Here is a 26691-nt window from a genome sequence, read left to right as displayed (position 1 = left end):
ATCAACACCAAAATAGTTTTAAGGAACCCAGAAAAACACCAGTGGTAATTAAATGAAAATCTAATTAATTGAGTGTCTTTATTTATTATCAAACCAACCTGTCTAGGGGTAGAGGCTTAAAAAAGCAAGGCTACATTATCATATTCCCTGATGTTTTGCATCACAGAGTAAATGTAGCCACTTTCACCTTTTGCTTTACTAAATATTGTTGGACAACATTTTTACAACAACAACTTATATTCTGTGAATATGTAGTTTTTAAGCTTGATGGCACAGTGGTGTTTTTGGTGCAAAAATATAATGCAAATAGTAGAGTTAACACTGATATTCTTTACTGAATATGTTAGTGATACTATTGGCTCAAAATGAAAAAGATAAAGATCTATTGTTAAAATGTAACATTCATTATAAACTGCGTTCAAATGAAGCCCTATTAACATTACATAATACATTGAGATCTGATACATTTACATTGTATTACACTCTGTATACAGTTGCTCCTGAACTATTGCCACCATTGTTTGTTCATTAAGAAAATGTCGTTGTTTCAGGCGTAAAGAAGTGTGCCTTGTTTCTGGCCTTTCTTCTATATCCACATATATATATCCTAAAGCTTTTTCCTTGTAGAAGTTTTGCTTTTGTTTTGTTTCTTCCCTCCTTTCTTCCTTCCATTTTATTTGATGTTGCCTTGGGGACTGATCCCTGTCTGGCCCCACATAGCAACTGGTTGCCAGGCAGCCATCACTGTCACTTCCTCATTACCCACAACCCCCTCTGGGCCAGACTTACACTTGGGCTGTTAGACCACCGTAACTAGATGCACAAATACACATACATTTTCACTGATACACAGGCATATAGCACACACACAAACATACACACAGCTTCACACTGACCTGAATTATGCACACACAGAATCACACAGAATCACACTCAGACACACACACACACACACACACACACACACACACACACACACACACACACACACACACACACACACACACACACACACACACACACACACACACACACACACACACACACACACACACACACACACACACACACACACCACACACACACACATACACACACGCACTTTTCCAATAGTGTTGGTTTGATAGCTGTCCCCTGCTACAGCCCTTCGCTCTAATGGAATGTGAACTTATATCCAGAAGGCAACACACTCAAATGTCGAGACACAAAGGACACACATACACACACTCGGCGGCAGTCTCTGAGCCCTTGGAGACAAAAGTTTCTGACACACACATTCATCTACGTGCACAAACTTCTGCACAATAACCCACAGGCTCACACCGATACACATCACAGCCTGCAGTTTGTCCCTTTGACACAGAGGTTTTTTTACACACACACACACACACACGCACACACACACACACATACACACACATACACACACACACACCCACACACACACACACACACACACACACACACACACACACACACACACACACACACACACACACACACACACACACACACACACACACACACACACACACACACACACACACACACGACCATAGGAGACAGTTTATATTCAGGGACCAGGACAACCTTTATTACCCAACGATGAAAATAAGAAATCTGTTTATTTTGTGTTTTTCTTTCATAAATATTTGATTTATGTTCCATTATAAATTACAATGGTGTGTCTGCTGACGAGGAACCACAGATCATTTGAATAATTTAGCATGCAGCTAGTCAGGGCTGGTGTATTAGTTTGTGGGAAATCCAGTATTAGGCAGCTTGGTTTTCAGTTCCGTTTACCCCTGATATGATGTACAGTATATGAGGCAGTGGGCTTGTTTAGATATGTGTGTTAAGATTAGTCATAAGTGCTGTTGACGATAGGTAAACCTTAAACACAGTTTCACGATTTGTATCTAAGTAAGGACAGTTAACAATGGCAGCTGTGTCAATATAAGTACAATAGTAGAAGGAATGATTGCCCATCCATATCATCCATTTCTAAATTTGCCCACCCGAAAAATAGCATCGTCATTGTCTCTTGACAAATAGAAAATTGAATATTTGACTGTAGGATTAATACTGAAATAAGCTTTTTGGAAAACAAACGTTTATGATACAGTATATGTTTCGTTCAGCATGCTAAACTCACAAATACATTCAACCTTTATGTCGTTTGAAGTGTAAATGTATTCAATTTAAACACTTATGTTAAGCTTTAAACGAACCACACCACAGCACCAGTGAGTACCCTTTTCTGTGTTCAAGACGTTTAATTTCCCCCAAAATGTATGTAGTTTCTTTTTGCCACTTGTTAGTACACAACTTGGGTATTTACTGACTTGTTTTATGTCAGATGACAAAACATGAACAACTTGTGTTAACCACTGGTCTTTTTACATGCTTCGAACCAAACAAAATAAATGTTTCAGCATCCTTCTACTTGCTGCAGAAAGTGTGATTATAAAATAATGCTTCATCAAATTAATTAAGTGCTAATTAAAATTAACAATGGGTCAGAAAGTGACCATTTACATTTGTAACAAGGTTAGTTTTGTGTATTTAATATTCATGTACACTTCTCTTTGTCCTCCAGCACTCTCCATGGTAACGACCTTTCAACAATACCAGAAGGAGCTTTCAACCACCTGACTGCTCTGTCCCACCTGTAAGTGCAGCGCTGTGCATCTAGTGTGTGTGTCTTGAAAGCAAGTGTTGTGGATAACATTTTAATTATGTTTGTGTGTGTAGTGCTCTTGGTGCCAATCCTCTGTTCTGTAACTGTGACCTGCGCTGGCTCTCTCAGTGGGTCAAGGCTGGCTTCAAAGAGCCTGGTAAGAAAATCTATCAAAATACTGCTGTCAAAATACCTCTATCCAAAATATGTCAAATTCTGTTAAGTTGATCTCAAATGTTGTTGATGAGAAGTCTCTGTTGATGTCAATTAAATGTGTTTTTGTAGGCATTGCTCGTTGTACGGGACCTCCTGACATGACTGACAGGCTCCTGCTCACCACGCCACTCAACAGATTCCAGTGTAAAGGTAAATAGTCTCCTTTTTATTCTGCTCACTGACCTCCTTCAGCCTATATTCATCATCAACTGCTACCAGTATTATATATCAGGTATTTTATATCAGGTATGTCCTGTTTTAGTACTGGAAAAATCTTGTTCTGTATCATGAGTATTTCAAAGTGAACTGGATTGCTACTCTATCTGAGTCTTATTATTATGTTAAGTTTGACCCTTTTACTTGTTTTCATTGGTGGAGTATTTTATTTTTGACCTTGTAGTGTTCCATTGAAAGATCCAGACCAGTGGAAGTCAAGCAACTGTGTGATTAACTTTTCTTCCACTGGTCTGGCTTTTGTTTTTAGGCAATCTGTGGGCCAACATTGACTTTATACCCAGTCTCAGGTCATGTTTCAGTGTTTTTGGTGAGGAGGGCTGCCAGTGGTCTAACATTTACATGGCTGTGTGCAATTCAGACCAACAGCAAGATCGATTGCAGACCACTGGACTTCAGTCCAAAAACATGCACAAACCTTTAACTGTTCATTGGTCTTAAAGGACGCGTGAATGTGTTTTTTGTCTGTGCGATAATGTGTTGTCCACTAAGTTACCTGTCCAAGGTGTACCATGCTCTAACTTTTACTCTAAGTGCGAGATGGGATTGGCTTTAGCAACTGTGTTTTCTTCTGTATAGCATTTCCACCTCTTCAGAGCACAACCGTTTACGTTTTTTGGAGATATTGCACTTTAGATACATTTTTAAAGCTTGGAAGCAGGAAATAGCTAAGATTAGTGGAAGGCTTTAAAGCAAATCATATTTTTCTGGGTGAGTCACTTAATGTTTTTGTATATATTGTTATACTATTGTTATGCTTCTGAAAACAAACTGTAATCAAGCATTTATGCATCAAGAACAACTGTTTAGTACTCTATTCAGCAATACAGCTCGCCATTTCTGATTGAGGATTGCCTACGTTTATAGAGAAAGATTGAGCAACATAAAAAAAACTCTCAGTTATATCTTGAGTACAGGGTCAACTCAGCTCTATTATAACATGTCCTTGGGCTCCCCTGGTATCAGACCACAGGGACATTTACACACTGAAAAGAATAAATCTTGAACACCATGGTCCTACATGCAAGGCGGAACAGTAACAGGAGTGACTTTCACTCAGGTGCTGGGATCAAACCTTTGTCCAGGTATAGAGGAAACACATCATCGCAGGGATTCAAGCTCGCTTCCCCTTGCTCCTACATGCACCAGCCTTTGAAAAACAAAACACATGTATCGCTCTTAAGCTCTTACTTCTCTTATCCTGTCAGACATTTTTACTGGAAACAATCCATTTGTGTTTTGTTTTTCTCTCCTTACCTCCATTTCTTGTTTCCCTCGTGTATCTTACACTCACCTGGCTCTGTTATCTTTTTTAGGTCCGGTAGATATCAGCCTGATGTCTAAATGCGCCCCCTGCCTGGCAGCACCCTGCCAAAACAATGGTACCTGTGCCTCTGAATTTACTGGATCCTACAGCTGCTCCTGCCCATATGGATTCAAGGTGAGACACTATACAGTATAGATACTCTTTAAAGGTATGTAATTTATTTCAGAAACACTTTATGTTATATTCCATGGAATGCTCTTAACATCCCGATAGCAATGAATATATTAAATGCTTTGACAATAAATACATACAAAAATGCATCTGTGGAAGCCGTAGTACTGTAAAAAGCACGACCAATCATTTTAGCCGGCTAAAATAACTGGATGGCCTACCTGCCTGTCAGCCTTCCATCTGTGCACAAACTTATCTCGTGCCCTCATTGGTCATGTGCGCGTTCGTGTGTGTTGGAGGAGGGGCTCTGTAAGGAAGTAACAGATTTCTTCCGGCTGTGTATTTTCAAATGCTAGCGCACTCGAGCTGGTTTCTCCAAAATGACCTACCCCACCTTTAATTGTTAAAGGTGATTACAAAATGTTTCAAGTGTGAAATTATATAGAAGCAGATGTGAAACTTGACAATGTTACTCTATCCCCTGATCCCTACTACCAGCACTGTCTCATAAATAAGCATTATTTATGCAATGTTCCCTCTGTATCCTGAAGCTTGTGAATTGTGGATCTGGGCGGCACAGCAGCAAAACATTTGTTACTTTTGCTGTCAGATTCATGGAACTGGCTCGGCTGCATGTGTGAAAGGTATCCTGGATGGATAGCCATGCTGCATAAGCCTTTGGTATTAGTAGTATTATCTGGCTTAGCTTTGGCCTTGCATGCATAATGTATCTACCTGTTCATCAATAGAGAAATGATGACTGCAGCTGGCTGCCCTGGAAGGTATCGACCGGTCAAACGACGAAGGGTGTAATAATTGTCAAGACCCCTGCGTTAGGAAAGACATGAAAATCTAGTAGTGAGAGGTCGATTTGCATTAAGGCTGTGTGTGTGTGTGTGTGTGTGTGTGTGTGTGTGTGTGTGTGTGTGTGTGTGTGTGTGTGTGTGTGTGTGTGTGTGTGTGTGTGTGTGTGTGTGTGTGTGTGTGTGTGTGTGTGTGTGTGTGTGTACACATCAGATTACCAACCAGTTTGTCTGTACGTGTGTAGATTTCAGACGGTTCAGGCTTCTGTGGGAGTGTGTGTGTGTGTGTGTGTGTGTGTATCGGTGTTTGTGTGTGTATGTGCAAGCAGTTTTCAGATACACTTGTGGTCTCATGTGTGCACACTCCTCATAACCTTTGGGCTTTTACAGGAGGACAAAGCCTTCATCTTGCTTTTAATTAGACCATCACTTGCCAAGGTCACAGACTGGAAAACAGGGACTGTTGGGGTGTGTGTATGGGTGTGTGTTTGCACCTAAGTGTGTGTCTGTGCATGTGCATGTCTGAGTGTATGTTTTCCTTTCTGTGTCCACTTGGACAACGTTAATTAAAATGTGTTAGAGGAATCAAAGGAGCCGCAGAGAACAAAGAAGGGAGAGAGACAGATGAAGAGGAAGAGGTGAGACAAACTCAAACAACAGGAGATAGAGTATAAGTATAAGATAGAGTATAAGTGGATGTATAAGAAAGACAAATTGCAAATGGGTTACTGAGAAAAAATTGATAGGAAAGAGTAGAAAGAGTAAGTAAGACTGAAAAAGTGAAGATATACATGAAAGGAAAAGAGGAGGAAATAATGAAGACAGATGGAGAAGGACAGCAAGAACAAACGTCCTGTTAGCTGCTTTGATCAGAGGAGGCGGGTGTGTTGGTGGCCAAAGGTCTGGTGGTTTGAAATTAAAACTACTGCCCCAGGGCTCGATGTGGAGACAGAGAGAGTGGGTGTGTATGTGGAGGACTCTGATACATGATACAGTTCCTAGTAAAAGCTGTTTATTTAGAAAACAGGTGTGTGATGAAAAGAGCAATGAATCAAAGCTGCAGCCAGAGTACTCATACTGTACATGTGTGCACACTGCACAGTGAAAACACATGGGTGAGCTGATTACTATGATTGTGGGTTCAAAGGAAGAAAGTAGAGCGGTTGGTTAAGAAATTGCCGTATTTTTTGATTAACCAACCAGAATAAGATTAATTAAACCTTCTATCTATTGGCAGGCTTTCGCTAGATCTCAAATATAAAAAAGTCTCAGGTCCTTAAGCAGAAAATTGGTAGTTGAATATGCGTCTAGAAACTAAATGGAAACTGTCTGGCCTACCCAGCTTGACTTATTCCTTGAAAAAGCAATAACACCTACGGTCATTGTATGTCAACCTGTCATTAGTCCAAACATATTTTTATTTTTTATTTTTTGGAAAAGGCAATAGTGAAATTGTTTTCCATATTAAAATAGAAATTCAGTTTTTATACACGTTTTTAATCCCAGAGAGATGTATTTACATTCTGCAGTGCTTGCAGGCACACCATTGCTGCCAACTGTATTTACTCTTTAGGTCCATGCAAGGTATTGGTCCCATGTCTCTAGTGGGCGATTGCCTTTATCCCTGCACCATCTGGTCACCCAGACGTAGGTTTCCCATCATTAGCATGTAGCTTATTAGCCACATCTCTGCTGTCAGTGCAAGTGTTTAACAACATCAGAAAGTAACAGGAACATGTAATGGAGAGCCAAAGTAAATGCAGAACTGTCGTCGTATTATCTCCAGAATAATCAAATATGATGTCCAGTTATAACCTTTTCTCTTTGCTTGTCCTCTCCTCCAGGGTCACAACTGTGAAATACCCATCAATGCCTGTGTTAGTTTCCCCTGCACTAATGGAGGAACCTGCCACATCCAGCCTGGCTTTGAAGACCACTTCAGGTACAAATCTATTGTTAAATAATATGTCTTATATAGTAGTTTCAAACTATCAAAGCTGTGTAATTGAGCGTCAATATGCCACTGCACTGCCACACCTCTCTATTAGTGTGATTATTTTATAAATATCCCCCTGTATTCTCATTTTAAAGAAACATGTACTTTACTCGGCTCACAGAAATATTGACTACATGAATAGGTTGGACAGCTTCACTGGACAATGCATTATCCAAGATAACAACTTACTTTGACCATGCGATGCGTTTTTCTCCCTGTGTTTGCTGTGGGGTCGGAGGAGGGGGTAAGACAGGAAGAAGGAACCCCCATTTGGGTTGCTCATTAAATCTTTACGCCCTCTCTGACCTCCTCACATGCTCCAAGGGATGTTTTAAAATTCTGTCAGTGTCCACCGCTCAACTGAGTTTGCATTAATACGACGACACACTGTTTCCATGTGTGGTATTTCTTTGGTGGTTAGACACATATTATGTAAAGCACCATATAATATAATCTATCACAACAAAGACATGATGTTGACATGAGCCTTTCATTTTAATATAAGCATTGATGCCCAAATATAAATGTGGTATCTGTGTTTTTGTACAATGCACAGATCATTTATTGTAGGGTATTTGCAATGCATCTGTAGTGCAAACCCAAAGCAGAAACATGATCAGTCTTTCTGGTTCTCACTTTTTACTATACATATCCATTGAAAAGATTTAGACTTATTGCAATCAGTGTATTCAAAGCGAAACAATAGACATGTACTGTAAAGCTCTCTAAATGACTTTCTTTCGACTATGGAAAAATAAATCCCCCTTGAAATTCCTCAGACAATCACCAATTAAAAGAAACATCCATAATACTTTAACTGTCAAGTAATTTAAGCTGATGAACAGCATAAGCTTTAATCCCCATTCAAAAAGCCTTGACCCCTTTATTCATTTATGTTCATCCTGGATAAGCGTCCTGCACTTGCTCGCTCCTGTCTAGGAACCCCTGATTCACATTCATGCAGTTGCACATATTCACACCTGGGAGCTGCCCAACACAATCTCAGTTTGACTCCTGCAGCTCCACTGGAGGCGCCGGAGGTCAAGAGCATCTCCGCAGCAGCTGTTCAGGGAGTGCAGCCGATGCGGGATCTTAAAATAGCTTTTCACACCTCTACGCCTAATTTAAACATATAGTGACATGAGACCAAATGGAGCTCAAGTAGCAGACCACAAACCAAAAGTAATCCAAATGTAAGAAAAGTGATGAATTGAAGTGAGTAGTGTGACTTTTTTATTTGGTGATTTTTTTAAGAAAACAGCCCTTTTGCCATTAAAGTTAACCACACCAGAAATACACCACATTTGACACTCATAAAATAAAGGTTTTAAAAAGCAATAAAAGAGCCCTTTTATGTTGAAAAAGGTGCCGCAGAACCTCTTTTCACCCTCTGTCTGAAACCAGTGGTTCTGCACTGATTGGTTAGTAACAGCTTAGAGATGTCCCAACCTTTACCCTATCACAAACATGTGTTGGAGCGCTAGCCAAGAGAAGCACAAGTTTTACGTAGTGATGTCACTATGTTTCTGAAGAAAACAAAGGAGTCCTATTGGGCGTTTCAGGCTGGAGGAGGGGAGTGTGTGGGAGAGAAACTCCCTGTGGAGGGAACACAGGGGATTCAGCCTTTGCAGACCATTTACATGCACAAAAAATATACAACACACTACAGGAACATTTGAGAACCGCAAAAGCATGAAAGGGCCTCTTTACGGCAGCCTTACAAGTGATTTTGCTCAATTTATACAAAGACAGAAACGTAGTCTACATTCTTCATGCCCAATACTGTAATTGTCCACACACACATGCCACGGTCATCAGTGTCTCAAACAAATCCCTCTTTGTCTCAGACTCATGACAAACAGCAGCTTTGATTGAAACAATTGTCGTGAATATCTTAACCAGATCCGCCTGTACCTTAACAAGGCCTTTGCCCTTTGTAAATCTTCGATGTGCATCTGGCCTTTAACTTCCTGCGTGGTAATGCTATTAGGGGTCTCTTTACCCTTTACAGATCTTCTCTTAAATGTTAATACCAACACAGGTGGGTACATGTGCCCTCTGAGACTCACAAACAGAAAGAGTTGGAGACCAGACCCCTTTGACCTTTTATCATGTTATATAATCGGTCTGGGATATTCAATAAGTCCAATTAGCCTTGGTTCTTAGCAGGGACCCATTTGTCGAAAAATGTCCTTTAAATGTCAAGACTGGGATTTGATTGGTGGAGCAGTTCTCTCTGTCTGACCCTGTCTGCGCTGGCCGTCTTTTCTCATTTATATTTCTTAGAAAAACATAACGTTTTATTTCTAACTCCTGCATTTTCCCTTGTCTCATTTTCTTTTGACGCCGACTTTGCAGAGGAATGACTCCTTTACATGTATAACTTTATGCAAATTAAAACATATAACCATACCCACAGCTAATAATTTATCAGGACAAAAAGGGTAAATAAATACTCTCTAGGAAAATAAGATGAGACAGTTTTACTTTTTGGCATGAATGGGAAACAACCATTTGAATCAATGAAAAACATTCACAGGTGCAAGGGAATATGAGGATCAGTTTAGTATATCAGTTTCTGTTTGTGTGGGATGATTCGGTTCCGCACACAAATGTGTAGGATGACCTTCCTCTGAAATCTTTTGATCCAATAAAAGAAACTTGTTCAGTAAAGTGTAAGAGACCAACAGAAGCAGAGACAGTCGTGAGAGAGGTCGAACCGCTGAGTGCAGCTGTGGTCAGATTCGTGGTGTTTATCTTTACCTAAAGGCGGTGTGTGTTTTTGAGTGCATGTGATCTATTATAGGGAGTTAACCGAACTGAGATAAGGAGGGTGGGAAGAGGAGAGAGACATCAAGGGCTGCAGAGAAAAAAGGAGGGTGAAATGAATCAGGGAGGAAGATGAATAGAGGGGGAAAGTAAGCTTTGATAATTCCTTTAGTCACCCAGGTGGTAACTGTAGTGGCGTCAAACCAGAAATTAAAAACGTTGTTTCAGACATTCTGGTATTCATTAAGGAAAGACCCAACAAGAAAGACAGAGAAGACATGAATCAAAGGACTGTGTTCAACAGAGAAGACTGCTTTTCCATGTGTTTTAGAGCAGAAGAAAATAGTCAACGAGGGTTAGTGTGAAGCAGTAGTAGTAAAACTTTAAACTTTAAAATAAGGCATTTATCTTGATAAGACTCCAGTGGTGTGTAAGAACCAGTGGAAATAAAAGCCACTAGAATACAGATTCAATAGTTTTTCTGCCCTTATACGATCATTTAAGGGGACATGAAGTTGAGCAGCAGATTCATCTGGCTGGTTTTATTTCAAGTTGTGCAGCTGGAGTGTGTGCTCAGATCTGCTCAGTCACCATCTTATAATGCTCATTGTGTGTTTGTGTGTTTCCAGCTGCGTGTGTCCACCAGGTTTTGAAGGCCAGCGTTGTGAGATAAACCCAGACGACTGTGAGGACAACGACTGTGAGAACAACTCCACCTGCATCGACGGAGTGAACAACTACACCTGCGTCTGTCCCCCCAACTACACAGGTACACACACCGACACAGACACACACACACACACGTGCACATTTACCTACACTGAGTCTATTTCTACTCTCTGATTTCTCTGAAACCCTCAGTCTTTGCCCCATGAGCTACAGTATGAGGCTGGGACTGTCACCAAGTCCCTCAACTAGGCACTCAAACACACAAATCACATTTTCCACTTTACTGGATTGTAAGTTAGTAATGGACAGCCTCTCCGCAGTGAAACTGCTCCTACAGGAGGTTTAAGAGCAATCACACAGGAAAGAGAGAAAGAGGGAGGGTGGAGAATGACAGACTGATGGCACTAGAAGGAAAGGGAAAAATAAACATAGCAAGGGAAAAGGGGAAAGAAAGGGCCGATAAAGGGCAGACAAACCGAAAAGATCCTTGGTTGGTGCAGAAAAATCAAGCTGGACTGGAAGTTTTTATATCTGTGACAGTGTCCTCTAAAACACACATACACACACACACAAACACATGCACGCACAGTCACAGCTGGTCCCCTTTGACACTGGATCTCAGTCAAAATACACACACTCACCATGTCATTATCGTTGTTGGCATTGAGCAGCCTCTTACATTGCCAGCCACCTTACCACATACAGCTGTTGTGTGCGTACACACACACGCGCGCGCACACACACACACACACACACACACACACACACACACACACACACACACACACACACACACACACACACACACACACACACACACACACACACACACACACACACACAGCTGGTTCCTTTGGCTCCACTCAGCTCAGTGAACCGAGGCCTAATCATCAGGTGTCACATTAAGAGGACGGTCTCTCGCTAGTCGCTCAGCTTTCTCCAAACTCAGCAACGAGGACTGTCTCGTCCGATTTGCACAAGAGAGGTGAGGAGAAAAAAAAACAGGAATGAAGGTCACAAGACCTTTTAAAAAGCTGAGATAACATTTCCACAACCCAGGAGTTGCAATTCAAAAAGAAAAAAATGGACATGAGGATAAATGTGCTGCATTCTTATAGATAATGAGATAAATTGTGTTTGCAAATTGTAACATTTCCAAGCTGGCACTCGAGCAAAAGGTCAAGACGTCCCTATGGAGACTATGCAAAAAAATGTTTTTATATAAAGACATTAGTGTTTTTTGGAAAGGAGCAACAATGTTGTGAGGTGGACTTTTTGACTTGCAGATGATGCTACATAAACTATTATATCACATTTTGAGATGCCTTCCTCAAAATTGTGACAAAATATAAAAAATTTCTTGCTAGCATTTTAAGATATTGAATCAAAAGTGTTTTATTTTGTGTTAAAGAAAATTAAAATGGTAATCTATCTATTGCTTAATGGCACAAGCACTGAAAACACAAACAGTGGGCAATAAATGAAAGGCCAATGCATACATCTGTCCCCATCATCTTTTGAAATCACCTCATCCATTGCCTAGCTGTTTATTTTACATTAATACATTTATGTTGGCATCTTTAACTGAGTCTTCAAAGTGTAAACAAGCTTAACAATGAAGCTTCTTGTACCATTGCTGTTGCTTTAAGATCTCAATTGAGGTTTCCAGCAGATGCAGGAGTGCACTGTTGCTCAGAAGGACTTGCATCTAAAGCGACTTGAGAGGAGAGTGGTGGAGACAGACAGGGTGGGAGTCAGGCAGCACGATTAGATTAAAGCAGACAGAGAAGGATGGAAATGGGCCTGACCTTTCTCAATCCCCTCTTCCTTCATATGACCAATTTCAGCTACTGCTTTTACACACACTGTTAACCCTTCTCACCCTTTGAGACTGCAAGTGTGTGTGAGTGTCTCTGAGTACATTAGTAAACCGCAGCCACTGTTACACAGCCTATTAACCCCCCTTTCCATCAGCTCTGAGAACAAGCTGATAATGCTATTCCCTCTGTGTGTGTGTACTGTATGAAGACTTGCACATTATCGAAAGGCTTTGAACAGGATAGACACATCTATAAATGATCTGTTTCCACCCTTGTTTTTCTCTCTTTCCACTGTGATTTAAAGCTGGCAGAGAAAACACTAGCCCTCTCCTCCCATCTCTTTTTATCATCCTTTTTCCTATGTTCTGTATTTCTGTTGAATGATGCTGTAATCTGCATAAAACAAAAGCTAAAACACACCCCCACACGTGATGGTTTAGATTGACTAGCTATGTTTATTTAATTACTAAAGAAATAAACATTTATTTTCTCTTTTTGTCACCAGGTGACCTGTGTGACGAGGTGGTTGACTCTTGTCTCCATGGTTTCGACCCCTGTCAGCACGACTCAAAATGCATCCATGTCGGCCGCACTTACAGGTGAGTGACAGCTTCGCAGGAGGTCAGCACTGAAAAGGGTCGGAGGTCACATCCCAGGGAGTGACAGCAAAGTGACAGAAGCGTCACGGTCAAAATGCTAAAAGTCATTTATTTTAAGAAACAAGGAAAATGTGAAGAATTATCATCACTGCTTTGGGAATGTGTCTATTTGATTAGACAAATACAAAACCAGGTAGACAGTAACATTTGAAGCAAATATCGAGTTAATCTCAGGGTTTGTAAAATAACCATTACACAAACACTTGCAGTCATTTAGCTAATGTTATCATCGTCTTCCTTATTACTGGCTTAAATGTGGGCAATTTTCAGCAACACATCACCATTATCCTGCCATTATTTTTCAACGTACCTAATTACTTTACCATTTATTTGCTGTTGTTATGTGAAAAACTGAAGATTTTTATATTTTAACCATTAGATAAATGAAATAAAACGCTAATTATTTTGTCGTAAAACTAAAATAAAACATTCTTGGGAAGATAAGACATTTTGCTTCGGGCAACAGATGGCACTTTATAAACAATCTGTTCATCCCACACAAGTATACTTAACACCACTTTTCCTTAGATATTACTTAATTTAACATTTGTCCTTATTCTCTCGTCAAAATGTTGTTTCTTTTTTCAGCTAAAGCAGCTTATAGAGCCAGAGACGCAATCAAATAAAACATTTTTTATTATGATTCGCCAATATCAATCCCCAAACAGACCATGGTCCAGCTCTTGGAAACGTGCTGTTTCTTAAAATACAGGCTGTAGAAAAGAACTGCAACCTGTCACCTCTTGGTGCAGTAAAGCATCTGTAATCAGCCTGTTGCACACACTCAGTAATCTCCATATTTCCATGCCACTAGGTGCGAGTGTTTACCGGGCTATGTGGGCCAACACTGCGAGCAGGACTATAATGACTGTCTGGAGAATAAATGTCAACACGGAGCGGAGTGTGTGGATGCTGTTAACGGATATACCTGCGTCTGTAAGGAGGGATTCAGGTAAGTCTTGGAAAATGGGTTTAATAGAAACGAAAACAGTCACTCTCTGCAGGGCCAGACTGGGAGGATATACAGATGGCTCTTCATAATCAGACACTTGACTATTTCGACCCACTGCGTGCATGAGTGTGTTTGTGTGTGTGCAACAGATGCAGCTCCATGTGGTTAATTATAGCAGAGACTGTTGTTTTGAGAGAAACAAATTCATCACAAGGGACTGACAGATAGAGAGAGACAGAAGGTGAGAGAGAGGAAGTCGTACCCTAGGTATGCAGGAAACAAACAGATGAAGGAGACAGACAGCAGTGGAAAGATGGATGCATTATGGGCAAAGAGAGGAAATTCAAAGAAAGTTTCAAAGATGCAAGAAGATAGCGTGGACAACAATGTAGAATCTGTTTGCTGTGTCATACTGATAAAACATGTCCATTTCCTTTAAAGAATATTACCTGTACGGCTTCAACAATCTCCAAATGTAATGCAATGACAAACCTAGCGGGTATTAAACACCTTTTATCAGAGGACTTTGACACAGCAAATCACCTCATTAAAGCCATTTGAACAAGTTATCTCATCCTGTGTTACCTTCTCCTCCCTCAGCGGGCTTTTCTGTGAAAACCCTCCACCAATGATCTTGCTTCAGACCAGCCCCTGCGACCAATCAGATTGCCAGAACGGCGCCCAGTGCCTGGTGGTTGCTGGGGAACCCGTCTGCCGCTGCATGCCCGGTTTCTACGGCAGAAAATGTGACAAGATGGCCACTGTTCACTTCCTGGGTCGGGATGGATATGTCGAGCTGCCAAGTGCGAAACTCCGTCCCACCGCGCATATTTCATTACAGGTATGGCCGACTTTGACCTCTGCTAACAAGGTTTTTGTAGAAATCTGGTCTCTTAGGTGTTTGTACAACGTTTCCTTTTATGGATTAAGCTAAACATATATTGTAATGTATCCTATATTTAATGGTAAGTCAACATTTGGAAGTACAAAAGCCATATTCTGCTGCGCTACTTGGAAAACATTTATGGTCTACTTGGAATAGAGCTGCGAGGTGCTCAAATCAAACCTATAGAGTTGCACGACTTAGTGCCGACGAAGCAAAGCAAACATCTGCTACACCCTCTGTTTCCATGCGCACACACACACACACACACGCTCATTCCCACAGAGCATACATTTTAGACACCTGAGAATAATATCCTAATAAAGATATATTTTCCTTCTCTTTGGAAATGAGAGTGTAAGTGCGTGAAAGAGAAACAAGAAAAGAAATACAGTCTAATTGATATTTACCACCTGTTTGGACCTGTGTGTGTAAGCCTCTGCTTTTCTGCCAGGAGCTTTCAATGTCAGTGCCAAGACTGTTCAAAGTATACCAAGAGGCCCTGACTCAGAGGCAAGAGAGAGAAAATGAAAAAAGAATGAAAGGGCCACAGCACTTCATAAATCACTGGATGTGTTTCTCTTTCTCTTTAACACTTTTCCTCTTTTCTTTGCGTCTGCATACCAGTTCTCTCTTCACCCACCTTCCTAAATCTCACTCTTTCTTCCATCCCGCTCTCACTCTCTCTCTACGGTGCTCTACATTTCTTCCTCCTTTTCTCTCTTCTCACTCCGCCTCGACCCTCTTCTTTTTCTCCAGCAGCTTGTTAGCAGGTGTTGACTTGGCTATGCTCCATTGAAGCCAGAGTGTTAAGCGCTTAGCCCCATGGCCCCATTTCCACTCGCTAGTAGTTAGTTAGCGCTCAGCGGCACATGCGAGCGAGTGTGACATGTCAAGTGTGTCTGTGCGGGAGGGAGGCGTGAGTGACCTTGTTTTAGAGACGTGTGCGATGGAATTTACAGGTTCTCTCATTTTGGAAGAGTTCTTTAACGGGTTGTGAGCTACCAACTTTAATACAAAGTGCATTAGTATTTCATGTATCATCAATTGCTGTCTTATATCAAACTAGGAACTAGCTCAGTTACTTGTAGGGGCTTTGCCCGGTTCTCTTGAGCGGTCTAGATTTTACAAAGCTAAGGAAATGGTAAGGAAGTGAAACCCAGTAGTAACAAAAGTGTTTTCTCGCTTTCAAAAACAAGTAAAAAAAATGTTCACACAAATCACCAGATGTTCAAATCAATTAGCTTACTTGTAATATAACAAAGACAATCGGCATTGCATGAAGGAAGGTGATGGATTGAGGTGTATTGCCGCAGTCATCCTTTGTACTGTCTTCAATTATTACTTTCTTTATTTCTTATCTTACCATTTTGTCCCTCCAGGTGGCTACAGATAAAGACAACGGTATTTTGTTGTATAAGGAAGACCACGACCCCCTGGCTCTGGAGCTGTACCAGGGACACATAAGACTCATCTACGACATCGCCACCTACCCACCCACTACTGTTTACAGGTATGCCACAAAGACACACACACACACACACACACACACACACACACACACACACACACACACACACACACACACACACACACACACACACACACACACACACACACACACACACACACACACACACACACACACACACAAAAGTACTCCCTTGCTCTCGTGTCCTCTGCAATGAAGCACACTGCCTCATTCTTATCCTCAGTATGACATGCTGAAGATCAAGTTTTAACCTAGTTAACCCACACATTGACTTTGAATTTGCTTTTGCATGTTCACTCTTTTCTTTACTTTCAATTACAAAAGCATATTTATTCCAATTTCTTTATTTAAGATTTATCAATTAAATGAAATATATATATGTTGCACTTGATACATGGTTCAAAGAAAGTTTAACACACTTTAGAAATCAAAAAGCACTAACTTAACATAAATAAGACTCAAGTGTTACAAAAGTTCAAGGTAGAGCAGAAAAAAATTCACTCATACGCACAACTAAAGTTTCAAGGATGTGAGATTTTTTATTTACAGTACTAAGGACTTTTCAGTAAGTGCTGATCTGTCCATGAGAGCACAATTCCATTGGCTTATTCTGACACACACACACACACACACACACACACACACACACACACACACACACACACACACACACACACACACACAGTAGCAGATCCATGTACAAGCACTTCCCTCTTTAAACAAACATGAACTCAGAAAATTCCTTTACAATCTTGACTAGACAGTCGTGTCCCCGAGTGAAACCCACCAGATAAATCTTCAAACAGTGAAAACCAAATCCCCCATTCAGTTGGTGAAGCCCCTGGATATAATATGATAAACTACATTAACAGTTTCATAGAAATGGATATACCGTGGTAAGCTATGGAAAGAGCAATGGTAATCCAGGAAAAGAACATGATTGTGTTTTCAGTAGATACTTGCAGGAGAAACCATTTAGGGCTTTTATGCAACATATGCAGATTATATTTCAGCATGTGGTATTATATAGAAACAAAAAGAAGACTAAAAGACTTGCTACTACCGTACAACTATACATGTTTGCAGAAATACTAATCATTAAAAGCACTGCCAACATTTTCCCTGGTGTCTTTCGTGAATTGAATCGTAGATTTTAATATTACACTTTACGTCAAAACACGGCCTGGTTAAATTAGTCTCCTAAGGCTTATAACATGCCATGTTTATGAATGAATTATAAGCCATTTGATGCTGTGTCGAACTGTGTAAGAATATTAATATAGAAATTAGCCTGAGGGGACTTGTACTTGTCTCATCACATAGATGATTTGTAATAATTAATAAATGGTTTTTGTCATAGCGTGAAATGTAATTCACTCCATTACGGTTTATTTTCTAAAGCCTCAGAAACTACTATGAACATTCATGTTGTTTCTGGTTAAATGTGGCTATAACAAAAGAGATTTAACCAGATAATAAAGTATGCAGAACGGATGTACGTCATTCTGAGCTGCTGTACAGGAAAACCCAAATCTGAGGCCTAATGGCTTTCGGACCTGAAGGTTGGATTTAGAGAAAGTTGAAAGGAAAGAGAAGGTGCATGACATAGGAAAGGAGAGAATGAAAAGAGGGACAGAAAAAGGATTGCCTGACTTTACATTAAAGTAGAGAGAGACGAGCGAGAAAAGGTTCTTGTCCATCTTTGTCTGGTGCTGATTGGCTCTTATTGATTCTGTCTGCTTCTCTGTCTGTACTGTCTGTGGTAGCAGGAAAGAGGAAGGGAGATGTGTGAGGGATATATGTCACACGATGTAATCCCATGTATTGTCTCGAGGGAGTTTGAAACAGACAGCAGTGCAAACTTGATAACATGAAATACATTCAGAAGCAATATTTCATTACCACTTAATCTGAATAAATACCAATAACCAAAAGGACTTCTGGCAAGATGATGTGTCTCAAGCTTTTACACCTAATCTGTTAAACAGCGTAAGGAAGATACATGCAGTGTAATAAAGCAGCAAATGAATATATCTACATTACTGTAATACTGAGTGTCAAAGGAGAGTTTTATTGAACAAGGCATGGAGAGGCCCCGCTGTGCCAGTCCAAATAGAGCTGATATTTCCAGTTTTCTCACAGCGGCAGATAATGGGAGGTGTCAAATGCAGATGGAAAAGTAAGTTCTAACTTTAAGTCGAGCTTGGAAAGGATTTAAAAACACAACATTCAACTTGAAAGAGACCCAACAATACCACTGGTTTGAGACAGAGGCTACCAATCATTCTGACCAAGGTCTCATTTCTTATAGCAATTATACCCAAGTATGAAGATAAATGTTACAGTATTACAAAGATATTTAACATGCTTTTCGTACCACTTTTGAATGACTTTATGCAGTCAGGGTAAAAATACCAACTGCAAAAGAATGACGAGAGGTTACGAGACAGAGAGAAGAAGTGAGAGAAGATGGAGTAAAGACAGATGAGGGTTTATTGCTTTCTCATTTACTCACAATCCTTCTCTCTATGTAATTTAATCAGTGATTTTCTTAGCATGTGACATCTGGCTTTTTGATTTTGGTTCTCCTCTGTTCTATTGTTACTGTGGGTGGAGACAAGGTCACAGGAGGAGGTAGCCTTACTGCTTCAGATGATAATAAGCAGCCGGTTTATTACACATTGACTTCAGGAATAAGACATTATGTCATAATATAAATCCTGCAAGCTGCTGTCTTAGAAGAACACTGAAGCCACAATTTACAAGATCAAGGGCAAGACCGTTTCTGCATCAGAAATGTCAATTATGATTCTTTTAAACCCTGGTATTTTTTGCTAGTGTCACTATATAATGCAGGGATTCAAATGTTTATACTTGACGTGACGTATGACATGCAGAGGAGGAATGATGGAGTCTTTTCCTGCCAGTAACAGTTTAGTGCAAGGTGTTAAACTGTTAATGGCCGGATATAGTCCAAAATGGACACCCATATGGTTTGGTTTAAAGTTTTTTGGTGTCTGCACGAAAGTGTTCACACATACTGTCTATGCTGACGCATTCAGTCCGCTCTGTCATAAATTGTGTGCTGAAAGCAGACAGTGTGCTTCCACTCAGTTTGAGACTTAGATTTGTATAAACAAGTATGATTTGGACCAGGAAAAAAAGAGAGTTTCTCATAGTTTCTTTGAACGCGCTATAGGTTTAAGAGCATTGTACATTCACACTGCTGTTGGAATCTGATGATATGGGCTATACTGTTATGCCTCTGCTGTTGCATGTATGTATAGAAATTGAGTTTTACAACCACTAAAGCACAGTCAGAATGTAAATCTATGTGTAGAGGTTATGAGGCAGTGTGTTGGTGAATGTGAACTCTATGATGTCATCATTGACCCTTGATAAACTGATGCATACAAACTGCTTCATTATAATAATGTGATGCTGTATTCAAGCCTGTATGTGAATTTAGTCCAGAGAGCGTGCACAGTTGTAGAGACGTTTCCCTGAAGCATGTAGAGACCATGACCTTCTCAAGGAGATTACGGCGGGGCTACAATATGGCTAGAGATCATCTGGGTATAAAGACGGTTTTGTTGCCATAACGAGTAACTGTCACTAGTTTTTGGATTATTTTATTTTCTATTTCTTTCTGTTATGTCTGTATTGTTACATGACTGATGGTTTGTAATCTGGGTGGGTAGATGCGTAAAAACACTCATCACCAATATGACTTTACTAGAATATGTACTACTTTTCCCCAATATAGATGTCACATTACCAGAGTGTAGTAGTCTATGCCAATTCCAGGAATATTGATACTTAATTCAATATGACTGTTTTGTATTCAGGTTTCTCATGAAAAACTACATTTTGAAAGATTAGACATATAAGACACATTCTCTCAATACTTATTTTTAATCAATTGAACTTGAACACATTGAAATGGAACTCAATGGAACCTGTACTTTCCATGAAAGTGTCTTTTAGCAAAGCAGGATTGTACTGTTCACCGGCTGCTAACAGCTATCGTTAACTAGCGCTTATCCTGCAGATGTCATTACAGGTTGTTGTTAAAAATATAGCACCGGGTAATGAGGGTACGTTAGTCTTTAGCCATGAACGTTAGCTGCGATCCTAAAGAAAAACGAGTGTCATCAACTTGGTGTTGAAAGTTCTGCTCTAATGGCATCCCTAGATCCGATTTCATGGCACATTGTGACGAGAGGAAGGCATGAAAAAATGAAACGATGGGGTTAACTTTTAATACCTGGCACAGATGGGGAGGGGTGGTGTCTGGGTTGAAAAGGTGGAGTAGGAGAGAAAAGAGGACAGCCAGGGGGACGTATGGACGCATAGAAAGCCAGATTGATCCGTTGAGAGGCAGACAAAGATGGAGAGATAGCCAGCCATATAGACAGATGGATGGACTGATGCTGGGCGGCAAGGAGTGGCAAATCAGCAGACAACAGGATAAGGAGGTAACTGGGTAGAATAGGTTTGCCCGCTAGAGGAGAAAAGAAGGAGGGGTAAAGCAGATGGATAGAAACAGACAAAATGAAAAGACCATGAGACACGGTTGAATGGCAGGATGGATGAAAGAGGAGGAAGAGATGACAGAGGGATGGAGTGAAAGAAGGAGAGGGGGGAAAGTAAACCACAGAGTGAGTAAGGGAATTATCCTTGTCTGGTGTTGTTAACTTGACACGGGCCACGCCTGGAGGGGAGACAGACAGAGCACAAGAAAAACTGAGAGAAACAGAGCAAGCAAGTGTTTAAAAAAGAGACGCAGAGGGGTAAAGAATGTGTACAGCAACAAAAAATAAAAGCATTAAATGTGAGAAAAAGAAAGGCATAGATAGACACAAATAATACAGAAGGAGAGCATGGAAGGAGGTCCACAAGAAAGTAACATGAAAGATTAAAAGCTAGACAAGGAACCAGATCCATTTAACCAAATCATGTCTGAGCACAATGCTAAGCACTAAGTAAACACTATCTCTATGTTATGATTAGCATTTGCAATCTGGAAGAAGACAAGGCCAAGCTCAAAGCCTGGGGCTCATTTTACCACAAGCCCCTATGTGTTCCTTTGTATTGTATTGCAAATTGACTGATCTGCCCTAATTTGGAAATGCATTGTAAAATGACTCAAACCGCAGGCACAGCTTAATGTCCTGCCATCATTCAACTGATACTGTCCAGAATGACGTAACTATTTAACCACGGCAGTCTCAGAGCAGGATTTCTGGCACATCCCAAACATGGCACTGTTTGTGCAGTTACTGCGGTTTTACAACCGGGGCCCGTCGTGGGGATGTTCCTGAGCGATCCCTTGGTTGGTTATCTTGTGAGAAACACAGGAAAGGCATTATGTTCAAGCCAGTTTTGAAGACGAGCTGAAACATAGCAGTTGTTGCCAGACCATGATACGCTAATGTTAAACAAATTCTGGTAAATGAATTAGTCACCTCAATCTGACCAGTTGAAATTGGCTTGATATTCATATTTGGTTGTGTGAGAGGTCTATTGTTGCCCAACACAAAAGTTGCACTTGCAAAAGACTGGTGGAGCAGGATAAATAGGAGGTCTGGTACACATATGTACATATGTGTGCTGTACATGGAAAGACTTAACATATTGAAAGGAAAGAAAGCATGGGCAAATCCCTATAGTTACATGCACATCTGCCAAGAAGGCACAACCTGCAAAGAAATCGAAATTGGATTAGAAAAAAGAAAATGCAAAGAAAAGAGAGGCAGATGAGAGGAAGAATCTCAGCAGGGCAGACAGAAAGAGGGAGGGAGGAAACGCAGAGGGAATGATAATGAAAATAAAAAACATACAACCTGCGTACCAGTTAGCTGAGCTGAACCTGGAGAAAGTTGGGAGAGGGAGAGTGACAGAAAGAGAGATAGGAGAAGGTGTACAAGTCCTTCACTGTGCCCTCATTAGCAACAGATGAGGCTGGTTATGCATGCCTGGTGTTACATGTGTGGGTGTGTGTGTTGTGTATTAATGTGCTGCCCTTTACTAATGCCACACTAATCTCCCATCCGGTCAAAGAGAGCACGTCTACAGTTATTCATCAGCGAGCAACACAGGGAGGCATGGCTACATGGGAGGGGAAAACAAGGATAAAGAAAGTTAAGGGCAGAGGAAGAGATAGATGGATGGATGAGCCGACAGAAAGGAGGGGAAAAGAAAGAAGTAGGTTAAGGAGGAATCATGATGGATGGTAGGACAGGAGAGGGTAAGGGATGCAGAAAAGAACATAGAAGACTGTGCTATACTTATTGTATAAACTAAACAGTAAATACTTACTTATTTCACTGAATGAGAGAGAATATTGAACAATATTTATACTATTTTGTATTTTATTGGTTAAGAGGTATGAAACAAAGCAATATGCCACCATTGTGGGTTTTAATACGTTTTAATACGTTGGCAGAAGGCAGTATGGATAGTTCCTGATGATGAGATGCAGAGCTGAAGGCATTATTATCTGAGGGATAGAGTGAACCCCCACGTGCCCTCAAAGGGAATACAAGGAGAAAAAAACAAAGTTCCTATCCAAGTTTATAAAAACGTATTGCATTTCAGAAGTGAAACTCATTCAAACTAAAATGAGTTATAGGTCCGAAGACTCTGGGGACATTAGGTACACTTATGCATGTAATGTAATTTATGATAAAAGCACTACAAAGTAAAATCCACATCAGTTACATTAGGAAGTTTTCGCAGGGCTGTATTTATCTTCATAACATTTTACAGGTGTGCTTACTCACAGTGAATTCCCTGCACCACTATATAGCACTCCCCATACACACCCATGAATAACTGTAACCCGGTTTCTCCTCATGTTCGGCATTTCAAATAAATACAAATTATTTTGTAAAAAAAGTTGTGGCTACGATATGTTCTATGGCTGTTCCAATCACACAACTTAACTTGTATTTTATAGTTCAAAATAGTTCTTACAATATTAAATGATGCCCAGATTTAGATGAGTGACTGAATGTTTGACCTGCATGTGGCTGCAGGCCTGTGGTTAAAGCAAACAGACAGTCCTTGAACATTATAGGTTTAAAATGCTCAGAGGCAATTCAAACAGTCTATTACTGAAACCTTATATTCCTGAAACAACGAGTGCTCATTCCTGGAAGTCCACATTAAACGCTAGGACTCCACTCCTGAAAAGTACAAATTTCATCTGAACCGGACGGCCGGCTTTAATGAAAGTTGAAAAAAGAAAGAAAACAGTGAAGGAGCTCGCCGTTCAGCAGCTGCCGTCTCAGCAATGACTAATTGAGGTTACCACGGCAATATGGGACTGGGATTTCTGTCTGCGGAACATCATTTTAATCAGACTGGGCTGCTAAACACACACAAATACACAGACTGATACACATGCTCATACATACACAAATGGAAGGATACTCACTCACACAACACACACACTTGCAGACTCAGAAACGGACTCAAACACACACGCACATTTATGGTTTAAAGACCATGTCCAAAAATACAGCGAGAAATAAATAATTCACGTCGACACACACACACACACACACACACACACACACACACACACACACACACACACACACACACACAGACACACACACACACACACACACACACACACACACACACACACACACACACACACACACACACACACACACACACACACACACACACACACACACACACACACACACACACACACAAAGACCCCAAATGTGGTTTAGAAACATTGGAAGTAAAAGATAGCAGTGCCTAATTAGATTTAACAGTGTAAGTGGATCTGCATGTAATTTATTGGGAAAGCATTCCCACTAACTGTTATTCTACGCACGAAAAGTTTATTATTATTCCGCCGGTATTTTGGCCCTCTTCTCCTCCCGTATTGAAGATCGCAGAAACTCCGTTCAAACATCAAACCGTTCAGCTCGGTCGGGAATCGATGGCTATTACTTTTCTCAATCATAACTTTCATAATTCCAGAGATACATCCCATAACACATGTTTAACATTGAAGTCAATGGAGGAAATCTTCAGACTTCAACAAATCTTCATGCGACTTCAACTGCTAACTGTTCATTCATACTTTCACTCAGAAACCTCATTCCAACTTTAAAATGTTACACATATTTCTGACATTATTCGTGTAAAACAACTTTTAAATCTAATTCTTACTTTTAGAGATATTAAACATTGTTCAGACCTTGTTTTAGAGGTTTTCTTCAGATTTTAACATTAACTAGAGTGCGTGATGTCACAGCTAGAGGGTAGACAATCTTGAAATTTGCCTTCATATATATTTTTTAAACTGCATAATTCCCAAACCCTACATTCCTGAGACATAATTTATCATGACAAATGTAGGAAAACATCTCGTAGCTTGAAAAATGACAAATAATTAAGCAAAATAATTAAACAAAATGCCTCTTGAGGGCATGAAGTGACAAAAACTTTCAACATGCCTCCATTAAAGCCCATTGTAATTTCAGGCTGATATTTCCTCACGGCAGCAGCCGCACACCTTTAGTTAAACTGCCAAAAAGGCCACATTAGTAACCCGAAAGTACACTTCAGATACTCAACTTCCTTGACATGCTTCACGTTTTGAAATTTCACAGATATCTGTTACGGTTCTTCCACAAAACGTTCACATGTAAGAGATTTATCTCTCATTCAGAACAATGGAAACCTTTGATCTCTGGCGCCTCGGCCTCGTTAGCTCAAAAAACGATAGACGCCTACGGGACAGTTTTGAGATTTCTTCAAATGCCGTTGCCATGGCAACACAATGCTCGCCTTAAAACACAGTTTTCTCATAACTTCAGTGAAAATACTCCAAACAGCCCAGAATTTCACAGGTTTGGTAACGATGCAGCCATCAACGCATCTAAGCGTATTATGGGGTGTCATCAAATGTCGTTGCCATGGCGACAGAAACATGATGTGGCTGTAAGTCCAATCGACACGGTCCAATCGTCCCCAATCTTCACTTGTATATCACCGGTCCATGCCTCAACAGCTCTACGCCAAATCTGAGATCTCACCATATGCCGTTTCCATGGAAACTCGCCATAAAACATGATGTCGCTATAACTCCTATGAAAATGTTCAAAAACTGCTCAAACTTCACATGTGTGCTAACAGTCCAGCCGTGAAGACATCTACGGGACGGTTTTGAGATTTCTTCAAATGCCGTTGCCATGGCAACACAATGCTCGCCATGAAACACAGTTTTCTCATAACTTCAGTGAAACTGCTCCAAACGCCCCAAAACCTCACAGGTTTGGTAACGATGCAGCCATCAACGCATCTAAGTGGATTATGGGATGTCATCAAATGCCGTTGGCATGGCGACAGATCATTCGCCATCAAGTTAGATCAAAAGTTTGCAGTTCAAATATTCTGCTGCTTTCCAAGCCTTTTTACTTTATTTTCTTCTCTCATCACACATTCAAGCCCCCAGTGTTCATGTATCATTTCAATCTAAATTCTTCACTTTCTTCTTACACATTACATTTCAGCATAGCAGTTTAGCATCAGCTTTTCAGCATAAAGCATTCCCACTAACAATTTCTTCAGGAATTGCATTCTCTAGTTACTTCTGGGTTTGTATTTGAATCAGTTGCATTAAAAACAAGCCAGTTTTTTGGTTTATAGGAAGTAATTATTTTTGGTGAAGTGTATTTTTCTGTATATTTGCTCATTCAGGGTGTTTTTGATTTTGTACTGACAGGAAATTGACGTCCCTTGTGGGGTTTTGGCAATAACATCATGATAAAAGAGAGCGGGGCAGTTGAAATCTGCTACGGCTGTGTGTTTGTTTTTATAAAATTCCATAATGGGCTGCTTTTTCCCTAAATGCAGAGCCATCACAGCAGACTTCAAAGAACCTGAAACTAACACTGACGTATGCAGTCACACAGAAGAAAAAAATATATATTTCTATATAATATATATATAGAAATATCTCTCACACAGCTTTCACCCAAATAGAAGCTAATTGAGATACATATTTGTATATTTGTTATGTGTGTAACACTCAAACATGTCTCAGTG

The 26691-nt window shown here is 40.3% G+C and overlaps 1 protein-coding gene across 2 annotated transcripts in view; it reads left to right on the top strand.

Moving 5' to 3' along the window:
• Window positions 1–26691, top strand: part of slit3 (slit homolog 3 (Drosophila)) — a 235637-nt gene that overhangs the window by 202311 nt on the left and 6635 nt on the right. For both annotated transcript variants that reach the window (XM_034207325.1, XM_034207326.1), the window contains 10 exons: window positions 2600–2671; window positions 2755–2837; window positions 2966–3046; window positions 4447–4571; window positions 7216–7313; window positions 10766–10905; window positions 13131–13224; window positions 14099–14236; window positions 14837–15077; window positions 16502–16632. In XM_034207325.1, coding sequence (XP_034063216.1) covers window positions 2600–2671; window positions 2755–2837; window positions 2966–3046; window positions 4447–4571; window positions 7216–7313; window positions 10766–10905; window positions 13131–13224; window positions 14099–14236; window positions 14837–15077; window positions 16502–16632 — 1203 coding nt within the window. The remainder of the gene's footprint in view (window positions 1–2599; window positions 2672–2754; window positions 2838–2965; window positions 3047–4446; window positions 4572–7215; window positions 7314–10765; window positions 10906–13130; window positions 13225–14098; window positions 14237–14836; window positions 15078–16501; window positions 16633–26691) is intronic.

The sequence above is a fragment of the Gymnodraco acuticeps genome, unplaced genomic scaffold (genome assembly GCF_902827175.1).
Source record: "Gymnodraco acuticeps unplaced genomic scaffold, fGymAcu1.1, whole genome shotgun sequence".
In the NCBI taxonomy this organism is placed as follows: Eukaryota; Metazoa; Chordata; class Actinopteri; order Perciformes; family Bathydraconidae; genus Gymnodraco; species Gymnodraco acuticeps.
Note: the sequence above shows the minus strand (reverse complement) of the source record. Positions and strands in the feature narration are given on the sequence as shown.